Source organism: Herpailurus yagouaroundi, unplaced genomic scaffold, assembly GCF_014898765.1.
Source record: "Herpailurus yagouaroundi ecotype Mexico unplaced genomic scaffold, PumYag 190, whole genome shotgun sequence".
Taxonomy (NCBI): domain Eukaryota; kingdom Metazoa; phylum Chordata; class Mammalia; order Carnivora; family Felidae; genus Herpailurus; species Herpailurus yagouaroundi.
In genome coordinates, this window is record NW_024412421.1 from 25,339,627 (window position 1) to 25,359,636 (window position 20,010).

A 20,010-nucleotide genomic window follows, 5' to 3' on the forward strand; every position below is an offset into this window, starting at 1 on the left:
AACCCAACCTGAGGGAAGATGAGGAGGTGGCCAATTATTTATTGTTATGATTATCTTGGTTGCTATTACAGAACCACGAGGTCTGGGTCTCTCTGGGACGGAAGGATGTCTCAGGGCTCTGGTGAGCAGGCCATCAAGGCTTTTCTTCCCGAGCCGCAGGAGAAACTGCGGGCCACTTCTTGGGACAGTCAGGAAGCAGAGCAACGTGGAGAAACAGGTGGGGGCTTTGTGAGAGGGTGTGGGGACATGGCTGCCGAACTGAGAAGCTGGAAGGAGGCAGCAGAGGGGTCCCTCTTGGGCCAGAGAGGCCCCCCCCTTCTTCTGTTACATTAGCCCCTTTGGACAGGTAGGTGCCTGCTCTGGACCCTCTGGTGACTGCATCCAGCTTTCCTCTGGGAACCACCATGCTGTGACTCCAAGTCCCCAAAGACCCTCTGAAATTGCCCCCATGCCTCAGCTTCCAGAGGGCACAGGTGACCCAGGCCCAGCCAGCCCACTGATCACAGTGATGGGTTTTGGCAGGTGCATGGTCCAGGCTAGGTCGACCAACATCAGCCTCGGACCTCTGCTTCAAGTAACAGGAAGGAGACTCTTCCTTTTCCCCGAGGTGGCTACGCTGGCCAACCTGAGCCTTGGGCCCTGGGGGACATCTTCCCACCATGTGTGGAGAGCCTGCCCGCAAACCAAACGGAAAGAAAGACGGCTACAGAGCAGAAAGAAAGGGGTGTGCCTCTGACATCACAGTTCAGGCCTGCGGACCCAGCCAGACCCGAGGCCGGGACCTCTCCGGGACTGGTTTCAGGGGCCAGTAAACCAAGTCCTCTGCTGAACTGCTTGCAAACCAAGTAGTCCTCCGTGCTTCGCCCCAGCACTCAGAGGCCCCACCCCCACCCCTCCAGGGGCTTTCCGAGAGACCCGGATATTGGGGTTGGCCCACAATTGCACCGAGCCTGTGTCTGTACCCCCCCCCCCCCCCCCGCACCCTCCGCACCTAGGGAGGAAGCCGACATCAGGCCCCTCGTTCTGGGGCCACAGGAAGGGCCCGGTTGGAGAAGCGCTGCACGCTCCGTCCAGCCTCGGGCTGATACGGAGAGAGATGGCGTCGCCACCAAAGCTCCCGAGTAGAGTCCCGGCGTCCTGGCGTGGCTGGGCCCTGTGTGTCTGGCTGCTGCGCTCTGTCTCAGGTGAGCTTCTCCCCTCTCCCTGTCCCAGATCCTAATTAGGCCTCTCGCTCCGTTTAAAATATTGTTTTAATGTTTATTTAGTTTTTGAGAGAGAGCAAGAGAGGGGCAGAGACAGGGAGCAGGTTCCAGGCTCTGAGCTGTCCCACCACCGTGAGATCATGATCTGAGCCGAAGTCAGCCGCTCAACGATTGAGCCACCCAGGCGCCCCTCTCGCGTTTAATGGGGATGGAGGTTTGTGACTGTGGACAGATTCTGGTTTAGGAGCGTAGCGGGGACTATTGGAAGCGGAAGGCGGGAGAGCGGCTGGTGCACAGCCGGGTGGACCCCTCACTCCCACCTCCCATGAGGAACCTAGGCCTGAGTGACTGCAGGGTGCCGAGAAGGGGGGCGGGGGAGGTGCAGGGGCTGGACCTGGACAGAGGGGCTTGGGCGGGGGCAGTTGAGGGGTGGGAGGGGCGGTCTCGGTACTTGGGGAAGGGGTCAGATCACCCGTGCCTTGCGGTCCCCTGGAGCTGAACAGAAAGAGTAGAAACTGGTGACATTGATTAAGGAGGCACTGTATGCTAGACTTTATCTCATTGAATCCTATGACAATTCTGTGAGGTAGATTCTACAACCCTCATTTTAGAGTGAGACTGAGGCTTAGATAAGGTGTCCAAAGTCACACAGCTAGCTAGTAGATGGGGGTCTGGTGAAAGCGGTGGAGTTGGGGGGGGGGTGTGACATGGGCTGGGGCATGACATTGGGGCCAGCAGGAGCAGCGGGAGGCTGGGGGCCATCCGGGTGGCAGGAGGTGACCCAGGCTCAAGAGGCTTTGGTGGAGGGGAGGACAGCTGTGTGACAGGGTCTGCAGGACCTGGAGACTGGGACTTGTCTGCAGGCTGGGGAAGCTGGAGGATGGGGAATGCAGGGGTGGGGGGTGGATCTTCCTCACTCTAATTTGGTGGAAATGAGGCCGGAGAGAAACTGAGGAACCCTCAGGGAAGAGCTACCCCCAGTGAGCTTGTCCAGGAGTCAGGAGAGAGGGTGACGGAGAGATCCCAGGGACTGAGACTGAGGCACCAGAAGGGCTGATGGACAGGTGGGAGGGGAGCAGAGTGGGGTCAGCCCCTGGGGTTTGAAGGCAGACCTGGCTTTGACCCAGGAGTGGTCAAGGTAAGTGCCACAGAAAGGTCAAGAGAGATGAGGGCGAGGAAATACCACTACGTCCTGGGTCTTGGTGTTCGAGCGTGATGGGAGAGACTTGTTCTTTTCAAAATGTGAAACTTTTCGTTTCTGACGGTGATGGTAAAGCCTGCAAAGTAAAATTACACAGCAGTAGATTTATTAGAAGCCCTAAGACCTCCCATGGTCCCGAACCCACACGCTACTGCTGTTAACGGTTAAAAATTCCTTCAGGTTTTGGGATGTTAGCAAAAACAGATACGTACGTGTGTAAGAGAATTCCCGTTCCTCCACATCTTTGCTGAGACTTGAGAATTACCTGTCTTTTTCATTTTAGCCATTGAGGTACGTGTGTGCCTGATGTCCTCCTAGTCTTTTTTTTTTTTTTTTTAATCTCCCCATAGTCTTAATTTCTGTTTCCCTGATGAATAGTGGCATTGAGCGCGTTTTCATGTTTGTTGACCTTTAGGATATCCTGTTCTGTGAAGGGCCCGTTCAAATCTTCTGTTCATGTTTCTATTGGTTCATTTGACTTTTTGTTTATGATTTATGGGAGATCTTTATATAATCTAAAAATCTAAATAGAACTCCTCTGTTGGTTATTTGTGTTGTATCTTCCAGTCCATGGATCTTTTTGCTGTTGTTAATGGTGTCTTCTGATAAACAGCCACTCCCAATTTTAATGTTGTTTACATAATAGTTTTTCCTTTATAACGGACTTTTTTTGGTGTCGTATTTAAGAAATCTTTGCCTACTAAGATTTCTTTCCGAGGTTTATGCTGATAAAGATATTCTCGGGGTGCCTCGGTGGCTCAGTTCATTAAGCTTCTGACTTCGGCTCAGGTCACGTTCTCACAGTTTGTGAGTTCCAGTTCCGCATCAGGCTCTCTGCTGTTAGCACGGAGCCCACTTAGGATCCTTTGTCCCCCTCTCTCTCTGCCCTTCCTCTTCTCGTTCTTTCTCTCTCTCTCTCTCTCAACATAAATAAATAAATAAAGATATTATCCTATGTTTTCTTCCAAGCTTTCCTGTTTTACATTCCAGATTTAGATGTGTAATCCAGCTGAAATTTTTGGTTGTAATCCAGTAAGAGTTGGAGGTTAAAGTTCACTGCTTGTGCAAAACAAACAAACAAACTCACTGCTTGTGCATATGTGCATATCCAGTTGACCCAGCACAAAAGGACGTCCTTTCTCCATAGCCTTATAGCATCGCTTTGTCATAAAACTGTAGACACGTTTTGGAATCTGGCTCATGTTCCACTGATCCCTTGTGTATTCTTGCACCAATACCACACTGTTTTCATTAAATCAGCCCCTTGAAAGTTTTGGTTCTTGGGGGTGTAACTCCTCCAGCTCTGCTGTTCTTCAAGATTGCCCTAGATATTCTAGGAACTTTACATTTGCATAAAAATTTTAGAATCAGCTTATCATTTTCCACAAAAAGACCTGCTGGGGTTTGATGGGAACTTTTAAATGTACTAAGACTTGTTTTATGGCTCAGAAGACGAGCTAAGTTTGACGCTGTGTATCACTTTAGGAAAAACTGACAACTCCATCACAGTGAATGTTCTAATGCATGCGCGTGGTATCTGTCTCCACTTACTTACATTGTAAACATTTCTTTCAATAATGTTGTGTGGATTTCACTGTAGAGGACTTGCATAGTTTTAGGAGATTTATTTCTAGGGAGGGCACCTGGGTGGCTCCGTCGGTTAAACGTCTGACTCTTGATTTCGGCTCAGGCCATCATCTCACCGTTCTAGAGTTTCAGCGCCACATGGGGCTCCACGCTGACAGCACGGCGCCTGCTTGCCATGGTCTCTCTCTCCCTCTCTCTCTCCCTCCCCGTCTGCAGCTTGTGTGTGTGCTCTCTCTCTCCAAATGAACTTAAAAAAAAAAAGATTCATTTTTAGGTATCTGTTGGTTTTGATGCTATCATAAGTAGTATTTTGTTAATTTTATTGTCTATTTATAGTTAATATAGAACTATAATTTATTTTTCTATACTTACCTTATATCCAGTGACCTTGATAAACCCATTTATTTCTAACAGATTATACATTTAAAATTTTATTATGTTTACCACTAGGTTGTCTGCAAATGCGATTTTATTTCTTCTTTAACAGTCCTTAGGTGTTTTTAGAAACAACTTCTGTGAAGTATACGTGTCACGCAATCCACTCAATTTAGATGCACTGTACAATTTAATTGTTTTCAGCAAATGTACCAAGTTTATTGGTACATTTACCAATGTAGTGTACCAATGCAACTATAACCAGCATTGAGTCTTAGAGCACTTTTATCATCTGGATAGATCCCCCGTGTCTGTTTCCAGTTATTGTATCAGCAGCACTCACACATTTTTTGACCCATCACCTTCTTATTTTCATTTACTTCTAAATACTGCTATACTTCCAGATTTACTCTTTGACCCATGGGTTATTTAGAACTAAGTTATTTTCCAAACATTTGGGAATTTTCCAAACATCTTTGTCATTGGTCTCTAATTGAATTCCACTGTGGTCAAAGAACATTGTGTGTGTGACTTGAATCCTTTTAAATGTATGAAGACTTGTTTTATGTTCAGAATATGATCTAAGTTGATAAAGGTTCCGTGGGCATTTGAAAAATAAGTGTAATTGGGGGTTGTTGGGTGGAGGGCTCTATAAGTACCGTTTTGTAAATTGGTCGATGGTATTATTCAAGGCGTCTGTATCCTCAGAGATTTTCTACCTGCTTGTTCTATCAAATATTAAAAGATGGGTGTTGAAATCTCTGGCCATTATTGTGGATTTGTCTGTCTTTCTGTGCAGTTCTATTACTTTTGCTTCTTTTATTTTGAAATTCCATTATGTGTGTAAGTGTTTAAGATTGTTATATTCTCTTAATGAATTGAACTCTTTAACATTATGAAATAAAACTTTTTACTATTAGTAGTATTCTTTGCCCTGAAATCAACTTTATCTGATTTTGATACTACCCTTTCTGTTAAAAAAAAAAAATCATAGTAGCATAGTATGACATTTCCATCCTTTTTCTTTTAAATCATTTTTGTCCTTATGTGGGTTTGTTGTGGATGGAATATCCACAGGATTCCTGTCCAATCAGACTTTCAGTTGAGGTGTTTAGACCACTTACATTTAATATGGTTATTGAAATGGCTGGGTTTATGTCTTTCTGGTGGGATGCCCCTTTTACATCGTTAAGTGTACATCTTCATCTCTTCGTACTATTTTTTGCCTTGAAGCCTATTTGATCTGATGTTAGCATAGGTGTATCAGTGATAATAATACTTTTACTTTCAGTGTTTTCAAGTCCTAATATTTAGGGTGTGATCTTTGTTAGCAGGTTATAGTTGTTAGATTTTGATCCATTCTGTCTATCCTAGTCTTTCAATTGTAGAATTTAGTCCCCTTATATTTAGCGTATTTACTAATATATTTGGGTTTATACCTACTATCGTCCTTGTTTCTCGTTCCCTTTTCTCTTATTTGTTGTCTTCTTTTGCATTCTTTTTTTTTTTTTTTCAATTTATTTTTGGGAGAAAGAGGGAGACAGAGTATCCCAAGTAGGCTCCACACTGTGAGTGCAGAGTCCGACGCAGGGCTCAGACTCACTAACTGTGAGATCATGACCTGAGATGAAATCAAGAGTCAGATGTTCAATTAATTGAGCCACCCAGGTGCTCCTGGATTCTTTTAAAAAATATTCCCTCCTCTAAAAACTTGTTAATTATACATTCTTTTATTATTCTTTTAGTGGCTACTCCTACAGATTAAAATATGCATTTCTGACTTCATGGTCTAATATAATACTACTTTGACCACTTCTCTAATGAGGCTATAATGTTAGAGTATTTTAACTTCACTTGCCTCCTCCCAACTTCTGTGTTGTTCTTATAAGACATTTCAAGTCGACATTTCTATTGCTTTGTACAGACAATATTTATTTATATTTAACTACATATTTACCCTTTCTATTACTCTTCATTCCTTCATGCATTTCCCTGTTTCCATCTAGGGTCATTTTTCTTTTGCCTGGAGATTTCCTTTTAGGATTCCTGTAGGTGACATATTATCTCAGCTTTTATCTGGGAACATCTTTATTTTCAAGACGGTTTCATTAGGTAAGAAAAAATTCTATGTTGACAGGTTTGTTTGTTTGTTTTCACGCAAGAACTTTAAATGTCTCTTCATTGTCTTCTGGCTTCCATCATCTCTGATGAGAAGTCATCCATCAGTCTTCGTGTAACACAGTACAATGATCAAAATGAAGAAGCCAACATTAATATGATTCAATCTACAAATCTTACTCAAAATTCACCAGTTTTCTCTCCAATATTCTTTAGAGTAAAATAAATATATATAGATGGTCTATATATATATATGGACCATATATATATATATATATGGTCCAAGATCCGATCCATGATCACACACTGCATTTAGTTATCATGTCTCTTTATTCTCCTTTAATCTGGAACAGTTCCTTAGTTTTCACCTTTCATGATGGAGTACAGGCCAGTTATTCTGTAGAATATACGTCAACTTGGGTTTGATGCTTCAAACCTGATGTTTCCTCATGATTAGATTCAGGCATGCATTTATGACGGGAATACCACCGAAAGATTGGGTTCTCAGTGCCCTATATCAGGAGACATGATGTCTGTTTGCCCCATTCCTGTTGATATTGATTTTGCTCATGTGGCTGGGTGCCTGGGTGGCTCATTCAGTTCAGCGTCCAGCTCTTGATTTGGGCTCAGGTTATGATCTCACTGTTCATGGGATCGAGCCCCGCGTCAAACTCTGCCCTGATGGTGTGGAGCCTGCTTGGGATTCTCTCTCTCCCTAGATCTGCCCCTCCCCCACTCGTGCTCTTTCTCTCTCTCAAAAAATAAATAAATAAACAAATAAATAAACTTACCCAAACCCAAAATGTTTTATCATCTATTGATGCTTCTTGTCTGACTGATTCCTATGGTGGTTGTCAAATGGTGGCTTCCTAATTCCAGAATTCCTTCTACAGTTAGTTAGAAGTGTACGGAATGCAGTTTTAATAGAGTTCCATCTACTACTCATTTGCCTTGTTCCTAGGGCTGACCCGTTTGGGACCTTGAACTGAAATCCTGGTGTATACAGCAGAGGGTTTCCTTTTGAGAGACGTCAAACTCTGATCATTTATCTTCTCAGCACTGTGACTCTGCAAAATTCCACTCTGCTTCACAGAGGTTGGGCTTAGCTTTTAAGGTTCCCATCTTGTAAAATTTCAGACTTCAGGTAATGGTGATAACTGAACATATATTTGAGGTTCCTCAGGCTTTCGGTTTTGTCACTGCAGCCTGTGAGATTATAAACGGCTCTGCTCATTTCTCTTGTCTCACCTGCAGCCTTCCCCCTGGGGAAAACCTGGAGCCTTAGCCTCTTGCCAGAATTGGCAATTGCAGATGGCTGAAAGTTGTCACTCTGCACCTCCGTGGCTCTTCCCTCTGCACATCCTTAACCCATCTGGCCACTGTTGCTTCTGTACCTCTCTTAAACCTGAAATATCGTCTGTTCCTCTGGCTTTTCTAGTTGTTTTCAGTGGGAACATTATTTGGCTGCCAACAACTCCATCCTACCCAGAAGTGAGAGTTCTTCATTTTCCTTTTATGGGGCCTACATAGTAGTACTACATAGACCGGGTGTCTCATTTAAAACTTTATCCTCTCCTCTAAGTACATTTATTTTCTCATTATTATAACAGTCCTGTTCGTAGGTCTACCAATATACCTGAGTCCAGTTATTTTCCTAAGGTAAATTTATGGAAATAAAATTGCCAGATCACAGAGTGTGATGACGTACAGTTTTGACAGGTATTGTCAAATGGCCTTCTGGTGAGACCGGACGCTTCGGCTGAGCTGACAGTGTCTAATAAAGGACTACTGAGTTGTTTTGAGTGGGTCACTATCCTCTCTGCCTCTTCAGGTGCCCCAGAAGTCCTCCAGCCCTCTCTGTTCCAGCCTCGGTCTTCTGTGGTGAGTGGACGAGGCAATCCACAGATCTGGTGTGTGGTGCAGGGAAGCCCTGCCAGGGCTCATGTCTTATCTTGGTACCAGCAGTTGAAGGGGAGTGGCCCCACCTTCCTGCTGAGTCAGCGAGAAGGGGCTCCCCCCACCTATGGTTTTGGTGTGAATCCTCGCTTTCTGGCAGAGATGGACCCAGCCCAGAATGCTGCGCTCCTGACCGTGGGTAATGCCGGCCCTGCTGATGAGGGCACCTACTACTGTGCCATATGGTTTTCAGGCCAGTATGTCTTTGGAGAAGGTACCCGACTGCTCTATCAGGGTGAGTCTAAGAGCGTGGGGATCTGGTGCCCCTAGTGCATACGATTGCAATGGAGCTGGTGGCAGTGGGCAGAAAGGTGTAGATGGTGGAGCCCCCTTGGAGGAAGCTGTTGTCAGTAGGATGAGGGAAAGAGAAGGAGGGCCCAGGAGAGTAGACTGCCAGCAGGGAAAATGCTCAAGCTTCTGGATGGTGGAATTGGCTGGAAGCATTTGAGGATGGACAGAAACACCTTAGACCGGATTTTTAGGCCTGGGAGGGGAAGCCTCATCAAGAACATTAAATCCCTTCCCTTCCCTTGCTCTGTAGTAAGGATACTTAAGGCCCGGAGGACAGAAGGTACATGTGGCAGAGATAAGCTCAGCAGCTCATATTCTGCTCAACAGGCCAGAAGGCCAGTTGTGGGGCAAAGTAGATTCTGACAAAGGTGAGGGAAGGCCATAGAGGTAGGGTAGAAGAGTCTCTAGAGGCCCCAGAAGGAGGGGGATCAATAGGACTGAGTTTGGAAGAGGCTGGTGGTATTGGGTAACATCCTTCTTCCTCTCATTCCCCACAGCTAAGAGGCAACCCCTGGCTCTGCAGCCACCTGAGCTGAGCCTGTTCATCCCAGCCTACGGCCCTCCCTTCCATGTACTTTGTGTGGCCCTAGGACATAACCCTGACCCTCTGAGGGTGTCCTGGGTCCTGGAAGGCCAATACCAGGAGGAAGAGGACTCCACTGGGGGAGCTGGGGATCCCATGGTCAGCTGGCTGCAGCTGCCTCAGGAGGTGGCAGGAATGTCTGTGACTTGCCGAGGCTTGCACCAGAGTGGAGTCTTAGAAGTCGTGCTGCCCCTGCCCTGGGGCCGAGGTGAGTAGAGAGGACCCAGGGGTTGTGCTCCAGTCTTCCTGATGCAACCACCTGGAACCCAGACATCAGTTACTCCCTGGCAAACCAGAAAGTCAAGATAAGCACTGCTGTGTGTGGCAAAGAACCCTTGGCTCTGCCCTAGCTTCTGGAGCCCGTGCAATGTTGTGGGACCAGCTACCCCCAAAGTCCTAATACCTACTCTGTCACTCCTGGCTTCTGTGTTCCCTAGTGGTGAATGCCTGCTTATTTCCTTTGGGGGACAGGGTAGAGGGAAGCTATATGAAGGGCATCTGCTCTGTTCCAGGGCACAGGAGAACGCTGGAAGTGGAGAATGCGAACAAGAGTGGACACATTCTTCTAGGTACGGACCCCCCAACACTGACGTGGGACCCCCTGGGTGGTGAAGCCTTGACTTTTCACAGTCATCGACTCATTCAGCAATCATTTTATGGAGTACTAAGTATTTGCCAGGGCAGAGAGGTGACTGGAACACAGTCTGAATATTAGTGAGTCTAGAGGAGTAGGTCAGACACTGAACCAAGGTTTAAAATGCAAGGAACACTGCACTAAAGGTCCTAGGACAGGAACACAGGAAATATTCAGGAGCTCAGCCAGGAGAGGGGCCCTCCCGCAGGGGGGTCTGGGAAGCTCCTGTGTTGATGCAGTCAGAGCTGAGCCCTGAGATTCTGGCTGGAAAAGGTGTAGACCCAGTCCAAAGCACCTGGGTCTAGTCCTGGTTCAGCCCTCAACATTCTGTGGCCCCTAGGGTGGGGGGGGGGGAGGGGGGGGGGGAGGAGTCTTTTACTCTCTTGGCCTCAGATCCACCTACCTACTTACCCCATCCAGTCCAGACCGTCTCTGCACTTACAGATCTTAAGTCTAACTTTTTATCCTATAAATGGGGAGTAACACAACTTCACAGAGGATAAAGTGAGCCAGAGAGGCCTCCTTAGGAGGAGGCAGGGGCAGGGAGAAGCCCATGAAGATGTTGTTCATTGTGGGCCCACTTTCACCCTGTGCCTGTCTCCCTCACAGTGGAGCTGGAGCAGATCCTCACTGCCACCACCTACTGCTACCTGGGACTGCTGGGCGCATCTGTCATCTACGGCCTCATCCTGGCTGCTCTCTGGAGGAATCGCTGTTGTTGGGCCCACCCTACGGAGCCACTCCCCAGAGGGGGTCAAAGAGCGGCCCCCGGTTCCAGGGTGCAGGTGGGCAGGAGGTGCACTCCTGCCGCGGCCCCGGAGCACAAGTGGCCGAGCCCCAGGGGCTTCCATGTCCTCCGAGGGGCTGCCCATGCCCCGGACCCTCCCTCCTTGCTCCGGCCAGCTTCCTCCTAGTCTGCTGCCTTTCGTTACCCATCGGGTCCCCCTTTCTCTCTCAGGCTGTCCAAATTTCTCCATAAATACAGGGAATTTGAGAAGTTACTGCTGTGCTGTGGGTTGTTCTGGGCAAGGGAGGTGGAATCCTGGGACCAAGGCCAATAGCTTCCAGGGGAGGGACGTCCAGGGTATGGTCTGGCTCTGAGGACAGGTCAGCTACTGCAGGCTGGAGCCTGAAAGTCATACAGGTCCCAAGGCCACTCTGGCCGGTCAGAGGGAAACGCATGTGGCAGGGGCAGATGGTCATGTTTTGCTGCTCACTAGCTGAGAAAGCCGGGTCACACCCACCCTCTCTCACTTCTTCATCTAGCAGAGGGTTGGGTATCTAAAGTTCTCCCCCTTTTTGGCTAAAATCCTTTCATTCCTCAGCCCCTTTTGAGAACAAATGCCAAATGCCTCTGAGGATTTAAGTTGGCCAAGGGTTTTTAATCAGAAAGATCACACAGAATTTGAGCGTAGGGTGATTCCTTCAGAGACTGCTAAGGCAGCACGGTCCCCACTACTGCTGTGGCATCCCGTCAAGGGGCCGATGCTGCGAGCTAGGGAACCCACTTCTCCCTTGTGGGAATACCAGTGACTTCATTTCCCACACTTGCACCACAGCAGGCAGCCTCTCTAAGACTCTCAGGAGCATCTGGCCCCAGACTCCTCCCATCCAGGGCGATGGCTGCCCAGAGTTCCCTACAGAGTGTTTCCAGTTGTTCTCTCTTCCTCTTTTGTTCTTCTACGCTTCGCCTTCTCCTGGCCTCCACGCTACACGCAGGCCCACCATCTCCCATGTGACGGCTGCAAAAAGTGGATCTGAGTTCTGAGAAGAAACCCTGGGCCCAGGGTCCTCTGGTCCTTTCTCACCGGGCATCCTAGCACTCAGATCCTGGTACAGATGTTTCTACTTCGAGAAATCCTTGTGTCCATGCAAAGTCCTTAAGTGAGGATTTTGTAACACCCACATGCAAATTCGCTTTGCCATAGCGAAGGAGACAGAAGCCTCAGGAAGGGTGTCACAGGGGTCACTGGCCCTGGGACTGGGCTGTTGGAACGGGGAGGTGAGGGCTGATGAACAGGGACCTGACAGGGCATGGACAAGAAATGTGGCCTAGTTCTGGGCCCAGAGGGAAGGTGACCACTAGAGACCAGTGCATCCACGTGCCTTATGTGCAACAATGGGTCCCAGCTACGCTCTCCCCAGGAAGGAGCCTTATGATGTGGTTTAAAGTGAGTAATTCCCAACACATCAACCTGACGGTCAGAAAACCTTGGATCCGGCCTCTAAAGTTCCTGTGGTCCTACCCTGCTTGACCTATTTAGCTGAGGAGACAGAAATGACACCACCAAGCGCAGCGAGTAGGGTCAGGGTGCACAGCTCGGGAGATGCTCCTCACAGAGCAGTTGGTTGGGGGCGTCCTCCCAGTCACCAGAGAAGATTTAACAAGTAAAAACCTGCAAACTCTTTATTAAATTCTCCCATTTCATCTGTACAGAAAAAAATGCACATTATGTTCAGGATCTCAGTAACATCTCAAAATTACACAGCATGAACATGTAAAAACAAGGAACTGCTGGGATTTTATACATAGAAAGAAAAATCATTTACAAAAGAGGCTTGTTAATTTTACTTTTCTGTATTTTCTCTTTCTTAAAAAAAAAAAAGTTCAAGGCCTAAGATGTCACACAGCATCTGCTGTTCAGTCTGTTTTCCTGCTTGGACTGACCTGGGAACACTGTGCCGGGAGAAGCTGCTAGGAAGGCTCCTGCTGCCGGCTGTCCTGCTGGCCACCCGACCCCATGCACTGACTGCAGTCTGCCCGGGGCCTCTCCAACTTCCCTAGCTCCTGGCATAGGCCTGCTGGGCTCTGGGGTCCAGGTTCCATGGGTTCCATGGGTTCCATGCTGGGGGAAGGCAAAAACAGAATATAGAGGCACTATCTGAATTTTCTCCTTGCCCAGGAAGGTTTCTCTACTCCATGTATCCCAACAACATCCCTACCGGTGTGTTGTGACAGATCTTGGGGAGGAGGAAGGAGAGAAAACCACCATCAGGATCCTGCTACCACCAGACTAAACAGATAGTTCCACCTTGTGCTCCAGATAACAAGCAGTCCTGGGGTCTCCATAGTGATCTCACTAGACGGCTGGGAGAAGCTTGTCACTCAGAAGAGTCCGTTCTGGGTTTGCTATGACTTATCTGTTGTCTGAGGTCAGGGCAAGAAGGGGGATTCGGCTTCAGACTCGAATGCGCTAACATGTGACCCTGGTCCTAATGGAGAGGAGGACCAAGAGGAGTGTATTAGAGAGATGGCCAACCAAAGACAAGAGAGAGAGACAGAGTGAGGGAGGAAGGGAGGAGGGGCAGGCCAGAACAGGAGCTGTGGCCTCACGGCCCTTGGGAATCAGGGAGCAGTGGAAAAGAGGTGAAGGAGAGCAGTGTCCCTGAAGGCCGAGGAGAAATTCAGGGTACCAGAATGCTGCATTCGATAAAGCTACGTAGGTGCTGTCCAAAGCGGGGGAGAAAAAAAGGATCGTTCAGGTTTCCCAAATCCATAAGAACCTGAAATACAAACATATATACCAAAATGCACACAATTCAAAAAGCCCTATGCTTATGGTTCTGTGGCCAAAATTTAGCTTGAATGGGTCAGGCTGGATTGGCTGGCTGGCTGCCATGGGTCCCTTCCAGCTTCCTTCTCTGTATCTGCTTGCTTAAAAGAAGCTGGATGTGGAGAACATGTAGTTTTTGGTGGGGGAGGGGAAGAAACGGGCTATGAAAGCTTTTTCTCAGAAGAACTTGAGACCAGCTAAGTAAGAAAGGAGGCCCATGAAGCCATCTCTCTCTCTCCCTGGATGACTCCCTAGAGTGGGGATCTGTGGGACAGAAGCTGTACCGCAAGCCTGGGGGTGGGGAGGATGGGAGACATTTCCAGAAGTCATACTCACACAAGAGAGTGAATCTTTTCTTGGGAAGACAGGGAAGTCGGCACAGAAGTCTCGTTCCATTTTGTCTGATGAGTAAATGGATACTATAGACCTCTTTACCACTGGATTCTTTTATGACACAACTTCAGGAAATAGGAAGAAGTGAACTCTGACAATTCTGTCACCTCTTCTAGGAAAGCAGAATCTCCCTCCCTCTCTCGCCCAGTCAGAGCTGCTCACTGTTCCCCAGAAAAGGAAGCACAGGATATCAGACAGCCGGAGGCCTGCAGTGAATTCGAGCCAATGCCTGCTGAGTACCAGTACTCAGGATGCACTGGTTTGGAGTGCGTTGACTGGACCCACAGAACTGGCAGTGGCAGCCAGAGGGCCTCCAGGGAATGTAGAGGAGGAAGACTTTCCTGCTGGAGTGAACCCAAGCCTTGGCTATGCTCCTACCTCAGCACATCTTGCTAGCACACGTCTCCTGGGAGAGCAGCAATAGCAGAGGATGGTCAGGGCCGCACCAGGGTAAGGGTCTCACTTCCAGGGCTACCCTTCTGGGAGAGAAACTCAGTTAGAGCGAAGAGTCTTGTTCTTGACAGTCGCCCTGCATTTCCAATCTCCTGTACCGGAGGGCCTCCAGGCCAGAAGAGTAACCTCTCGGGGCCTCTGGAGTGTTCTGGAGCACACTTCATATGACTTCCCCAGACCCTGGAGAGAGCTAATAAGGCCAGATGAGTTACCTGGATTTTCGGCAAACGCCTGAGGCCTTGACTGTGGAAAACCCCCCACCAGCTGCTTGTTATTGTCCACAGGCTAGACATCAGAGGAGATAAAGGCCAAGGTCCATCATCAGCTTCTCCACTAGGGCGATTTCTTCTTGAGTTGACTAGGTGATTTACTCATGATTGACCTCTGAGGCCAGTGAACAGAGGTGCCCCAGAACCTGTGTTATTATACCAAATGGGGGGCAGAATGGATGCAGTTGAGCTGCAGGTTCAGAAGGTGCTGGGCCCCCTGCAGGTAGAAAACTGCTCAGGACACTACCTGGGACTGTCAAGAACCAGTCATGTGAAACTATTCCAAGCAGGATGGTGAAATGCTTTCTAGCAAAAGCAACAAAAATACTGGCAGAATTATCCCTTTTATTTATTGTATCATTTCTAAAGATGATAAATGTTTCGAGAATCAAAATCCTTTTCAAGCTTCCAGATATGCTTCAGACAAAGCCAAAATGTCCAGATACCTTAAACTATTGGTTTGTTTTACAAACACTAGGAGGGAGAACGCAGAGATGGAGAATGGTACCCGCACACTCACCAAATGGTGAATGCTTTATTCTATCCTGTGAACCATGCCAGACAGGTCAGTGGGGGCCTGCGTTGAGAGGACATCCCCGGTTGTCAATTCCAAGCCCCCAGGCCCAGGTGGGAACTCCTGGAGGTGGAGTATCCAGACCAGCTCAATTCAGTCCAACAATGGTGGTGGTAGGGGTATGCTGCTCGGACTCCAAGAGTTTCAAGTTTTGGAAGAACCCCAGGACAGGTGTTGAGAATCAGGAAGACCCTAAGAGCAGGACTGAAGGGACCAAGCAGCTGAGCAGTTCCCCTTGGTAACTCGCAGTACCCTAGGCAGGGGGATAGAGCTGGCTTCTGGATCGCACTGCCTCCCGGAAGGGGAGCAATGAGCAAAGAAAACCACAGTATTCAAATATACATCATTCAGATGAGACAAGGAGTAATCTGCATCAACTGATCCACAAACTGACCCACTTTGTATCGAACACATTTCAGGGGAGACAAATGTTGCATACGTCCCGCAGCACATGTGGACAGTGGCAAAGGGGGGGCAGGGCAAGGAGGGGCGCCATGGTCTATGTGGACAGTTTTAGGCACGTGATTTATAATACTCTGTGGACGTCTAACAGGTTAATAAAATATATATTATATAAATATATCTCCTACTGTACATGCCGCCCTCTTGTGCACCCACTGTAACTCCACGCCCCAAACTCAAACCAAGGTGTGCCAAGTTGCACTGTGATGCCTGCACTCCTCCCCTTTTACACTCCAAACCTGCCATCCCACACTGGAGGGACGAAGGAGGACGGCCAGGAAGATTGCTTCCATAAAGCTAGATTCTGGAAGTACAACATCTGATGATTCATCAAAGTACAACACTCAGCCAATGCCTACTACAGTGGGTGTACGCAGCAAATGGACAGAAAGAAAAAAACAGATAAAAGGCTCCATCTTTTAACGTAATAACTTTCCAAGTCCTCTCTACAAAGAGGCATAAGGGAGCTTGTCTGGGAAGGTGGCCTTGAGCCTGCACAAGGGTCAGGTTGGACTGCCAGTCACATCTTGAGACCACACTAAATCTTTATAAGCCATTGTCTTTGACTTGCACTGTTGCCTAAAAACTGAGCAAAGTGAATCAATCCCTGCTCCTCCTTCCTGCCCCGAGCTCCCTCTCTGCTGCAGTCCCTGCCTCCCCGCAGGCCTTCCAGACTAACCACCATCCCCAGCAGGGTCAATCCGAATGTAACTGAGTCCTGTGCTAGCCTGGAGGAGGGAGATTCCTGGGATCCTGCTCCTTGGGACTCAGGGTCCAGCCTCTGACCAGCTTCCCACTTTTGATCTCCTCCCCAACCCATCTGCCTCTGGCTTAAGGAAGCTCATGCTTGCTTTACCTCACTGAAGTGAGGGGGTCATAGAAATACTCATGGCCTGGGGTCCTGACCAGCAGTGGCTCTATTAAGGTGAGATCTGGAAGGCATCACTGTTTTAGCAGAAGAAAACAAGACCCAAAGCAGACTGGTCACTGATTTCCCACTCGTCGGTGAAGTCCGTGGCCCCCACATGGTCCAAAGGTGCTTTTGAGAAATGAGCAAGACATCCCAGTTATATAGCATATTGGGTGCTGTGTTTTCCCCGTAAGTCCTGCTTCATTTTACAGTCACAGAGAAGAAATAACCCCATTGCCCAAGTCAAGCCTGGAGGAGATGTGTTATTATATACATTTTTTTCTTTCTTTAAAAATTTTTTTTCTTTTCTTTCTTTTTTTTTTTTTTTTTGGTGGTTTTTGTTTTGTTTTGTTTTTTAAAAATCATTTGAGTTGCAGGTCAGGTAAGTTGGTTCTGGAAGTACTGGTAGTTCCATTGGTACGAGAAAGACTTGTCTACGGGCAGGTAAACCCAAATTTGCCAACAAAGGCAATAACCAAAGCGGCCAGCTGCTGCTGTTGCACAAATGGTCGAGGAGGAGGAGGAGGACACCATGGACACGGGCGAAGTCTGAGATGGGACAACGCAGAGGACACCTGCTGCTGCTCTAACATGGGTGTTGATGCCACCTCCTAGAAGAACGAGGTGAGTGGGTACACTATACAGGAGGGCTGTACAAACTGGGCACTGGACAGGTAGTTCCTTTGGTGGTCACGGTGGCTCTACCTGTCCTTGAGCTCTCGTGTTACTCGCTTGGTGATACGTCCACACATCAGGCCAATCAGGAACAATATACAGATGCTCCCGCTGATCACAGACAGAATGTAGTTCTTTGATGGAGATGTCATCACTTGCATGGCGAGGTCAGAGAAGCCATCAGCCGGGGCCACCTGGAAGGACACACAGCAGCACAGGCCTTGGACACAGAACTGGGTTGGAGGCAGGGCTAGCTAAAACTTGCCCTCTCAATTCCTAGTTTAATCTATGTCATTTCCTTTTGGGAGAAAGGGCAAGGGACAAGACAATCAAACACAGAGCCACAACTCCTTTTCCTGATCACACTATGGTATATATCTACTACATAAGGCGAGAAAATACAGACAACTACAAAGAGGTGGGGTCTCATATTATCCATCTCACGCCATCCCCGCCCCTGCCAACCTGACAGCAGCCCTCACACTCAAGACCTAGCCACATAAGCCCTCGCAGAGCACTCAACAGGTTTCCAATCATTTAGTCCTCGTACCAATCCTTGAGAGTAGATTGTATTCCTCCCATTTTACAGATGAAGACCCACAGGCCAAGGGGTGGGACGTGATTACTTGTACCAGGTCACACAGGGTCTTAGGTATTCTGATTTATTATTAAAAACCACAGAGAACAAACAGTTGAGATTGTGTTGGATGCTGGTTCTGTATCTTGACTTCCTGTCACTCACCATTAAATAAGGAGTGCGGTCCCATCAGAAACTGTGCAAGTATGACTCAGGCTGACCGAGTACACTGCATTGCTCCTGTAATCACAGGCTCTGCAGCCTAGCCAGTCTTCATTCTCAGTTAGCCTCACTGCTTTTCTTAACGGACCTCTCTCTATGCAGCCTGCTATGGCAGAATCAGGGCCAAAAGGCTCCCCGGGTGCACACGGACCTGCTCCTTTGGGTCTCAACTTAGCCTGGGTGCCTGAGAGGGTGTGCCCAGAGATGTCTGGCTACATGTGTTTCTATGCTCGTCCTCCATACGTAGAGCAGAGTGAGATTAACGTGATCTGAGCACTGACATCTGTCGACACAAAACAAGCAGTGGAATCTCTTTGCAGCAACGTTTAGCAGCTCCCCAGCAGAAGCAGAGAGAAGGAAGAGACTGACTTGGCCCCTCTCCGCTGCCTCACTTAACGGAGGGCTTCCAAGCCAACTTTGTTCCTTAGGGAGAAGGGGTGAGGGGCATATGTGCTACTTGGACAGCTGCGATCCCTTCTCTTCATTTCCCTTACTTCTAGGTGTGAAGACTTGTCATGGTCTTTCCTGTTTGCCTGGTACCCTTGACCTTTCATATGGGTGACAGGAAGCAGGGGGGTCCTCATGATCGCTTTCTTAACCTAAGGCAACTGGCAATGTCCATCCCGATGTGGGGTGATAGAATGTGGATCTAGAAACCTGACTTTCTCGCTGAGGCACCTTGGGCAGGTCACAGTTTCCTCCATTGTAAAGTGGGGAAATAATCACTCCACTTACCCTGCTGCGTTTCAAGGTTCAGTGAGGTAGTATGTCCAGTGAAGTGTTACGCACCACAAAGCAATGTGCACATGAGATGAACTGTTACTCTTCTCGCTGAGGCTGCATTTTTGTAGGAAAAATCTCCCCTAGCCCAAGTCTGCCTGGGTATCACACACATTCACCTGTCCTGATGTCTCTCTACCCTATCAGCGTTCCTGTTTCAGTCTAGCTGAGGGCGAAGGCCGGGGCTAGTCCCACATACATATGCTCCTGCCAAACACTGACTAAAATCAGAAAAACGAGATTTAAGACAACAGTGGCCAGCCTGGTTGCTTTCCCCTGGGCATGATTTCTGGTTCTCTTTGCACAGCTGGCTTTTATCCCATCCTTTGGGTGACTCACTTTTCCACGGTGGACTATGGGCAAGTGAGGACAAAGCAGTGGCCCCGGCAAAGCCTGAAGACACTGGCAAAAGGAGATGGTGGCCGCAGGCTCAGAGACAGCCAGGGAGGCTTCCAAGGGCAGTGACAGACTTTTCAAATACACTTACTGCTGGTCTCGCAACAAGGACAAAAAGACAAGTGGAATATCTGGGGAACGGACAGAGATGGCCACTTCAGGAGATTCTCTTGGGCATTACCTTTGCTGCATAACTCCACATTTCAATCCGGTCATTGAGACGTTTTTTGCACTCAGGTTGTAACCTCACCCGCTTATCCTCCAGGGCCTCCATGAGACAGGACATTTCTGTGAAAGAAAAGGGATGAGAAGAGTCTGAAACTGTACAGAACAGAAATTTCTATGAGGTTGGGGAGGAGGGCACCTTATCACCAGAGAATTCAGATGTATAGGCTACACAAAGTTAAATCCATTCTAGGAAATTTGACCAAAGATTTAACATGGAGAAAAATGATGTTGAGTTTCCAAGGAACCAGCTGCCCACAGACCCTTAAAACCTTCTTATTTTATTGGGCATGTCTGGCTCAGAAACAACTTTCTTCTACCTGCCCAGGATCCACCCAATGTGGCCACTGGGTGAGCTGATGAAGCTGCTCTAGTTTGGCCAAGGGGGAAGAGGCCATGATCATGAGTTAAGTTTTGCTTCCCTGATAAATAACTCAACCTTCCCTTTTTATCAGAACCTTACCTCTGGTTATGGCTAGGTCAGTTCAAACCTGCAGGATTATTCATTCCTAAATTCATTCTGCCACAAAAGCCTAGTCCCGGCATCAACCAGGCCCCCAGAGGATGTTGTCT

The 20,010-nt window shown here is 48.1% G+C and overlaps 2 protein-coding genes across 5 annotated transcripts in view; one reads left to right on the top strand and one right to left on the bottom strand.

Moving 5' to 3' along the window:
* Positions 1-808: 808 nt before the first annotated feature.
* Positions 809-10,948, top strand: LOC121009791 (immunoglobulin alpha-2 heavy chain-like). 2 transcript variants are annotated; one of them, XM_040443126.1, is made up of 5 exons: positions 809-1,184; positions 8,315-8,674; positions 9,228-9,521; positions 9,826-9,882; positions 10,557-10,948. In XM_040443126.1, exons 1-5 carry the CDS (start codon positions 1,097-1,099, stop codon positions 10,859-10,861), a joined length of 1,104 nt encoding a protein of 367 aa, XP_040299060.1. In that variant the 5' UTR covers positions 809-1,096; the 3' UTR covers positions 10,862-10,948. The 2 variants fall into 2 exon arrangements, with proteins under 2 accessions (XP_040299060.1, XP_040299061.1); XM_040443127.1 differs by having other exon boundaries at positions 8,540-8,674.
* A 1,379-nt stretch (positions 10,949-12,327) lies between these two features.
* Positions 12,328-20,010, bottom strand: part of GLG1 (golgi glycoprotein 1) — a 153,285-nt gene continuing 145,602 nt past the window's right edge. For 2 of the 3 annotated variants that reach the window (XM_040443123.1, XM_040443122.1), the window contains 2 exons: positions 19,394-19,500; positions 12,328-17,431 (listed from right to left, as the gene is read on the bottom strand). In XM_040443123.1, the coding sequence (XP_040299057.1) occupies positions 17,264-17,431; positions 19,394-19,500 (275 nt within the window). In that variant the 3' untranslated portion in view covers positions 12,328-17,263. The remainder of the gene's footprint in view (positions 17,432-19,393; positions 19,501-20,010) is intronic. The other variant, XM_040443124.1, reaches the window with a different exon arrangement.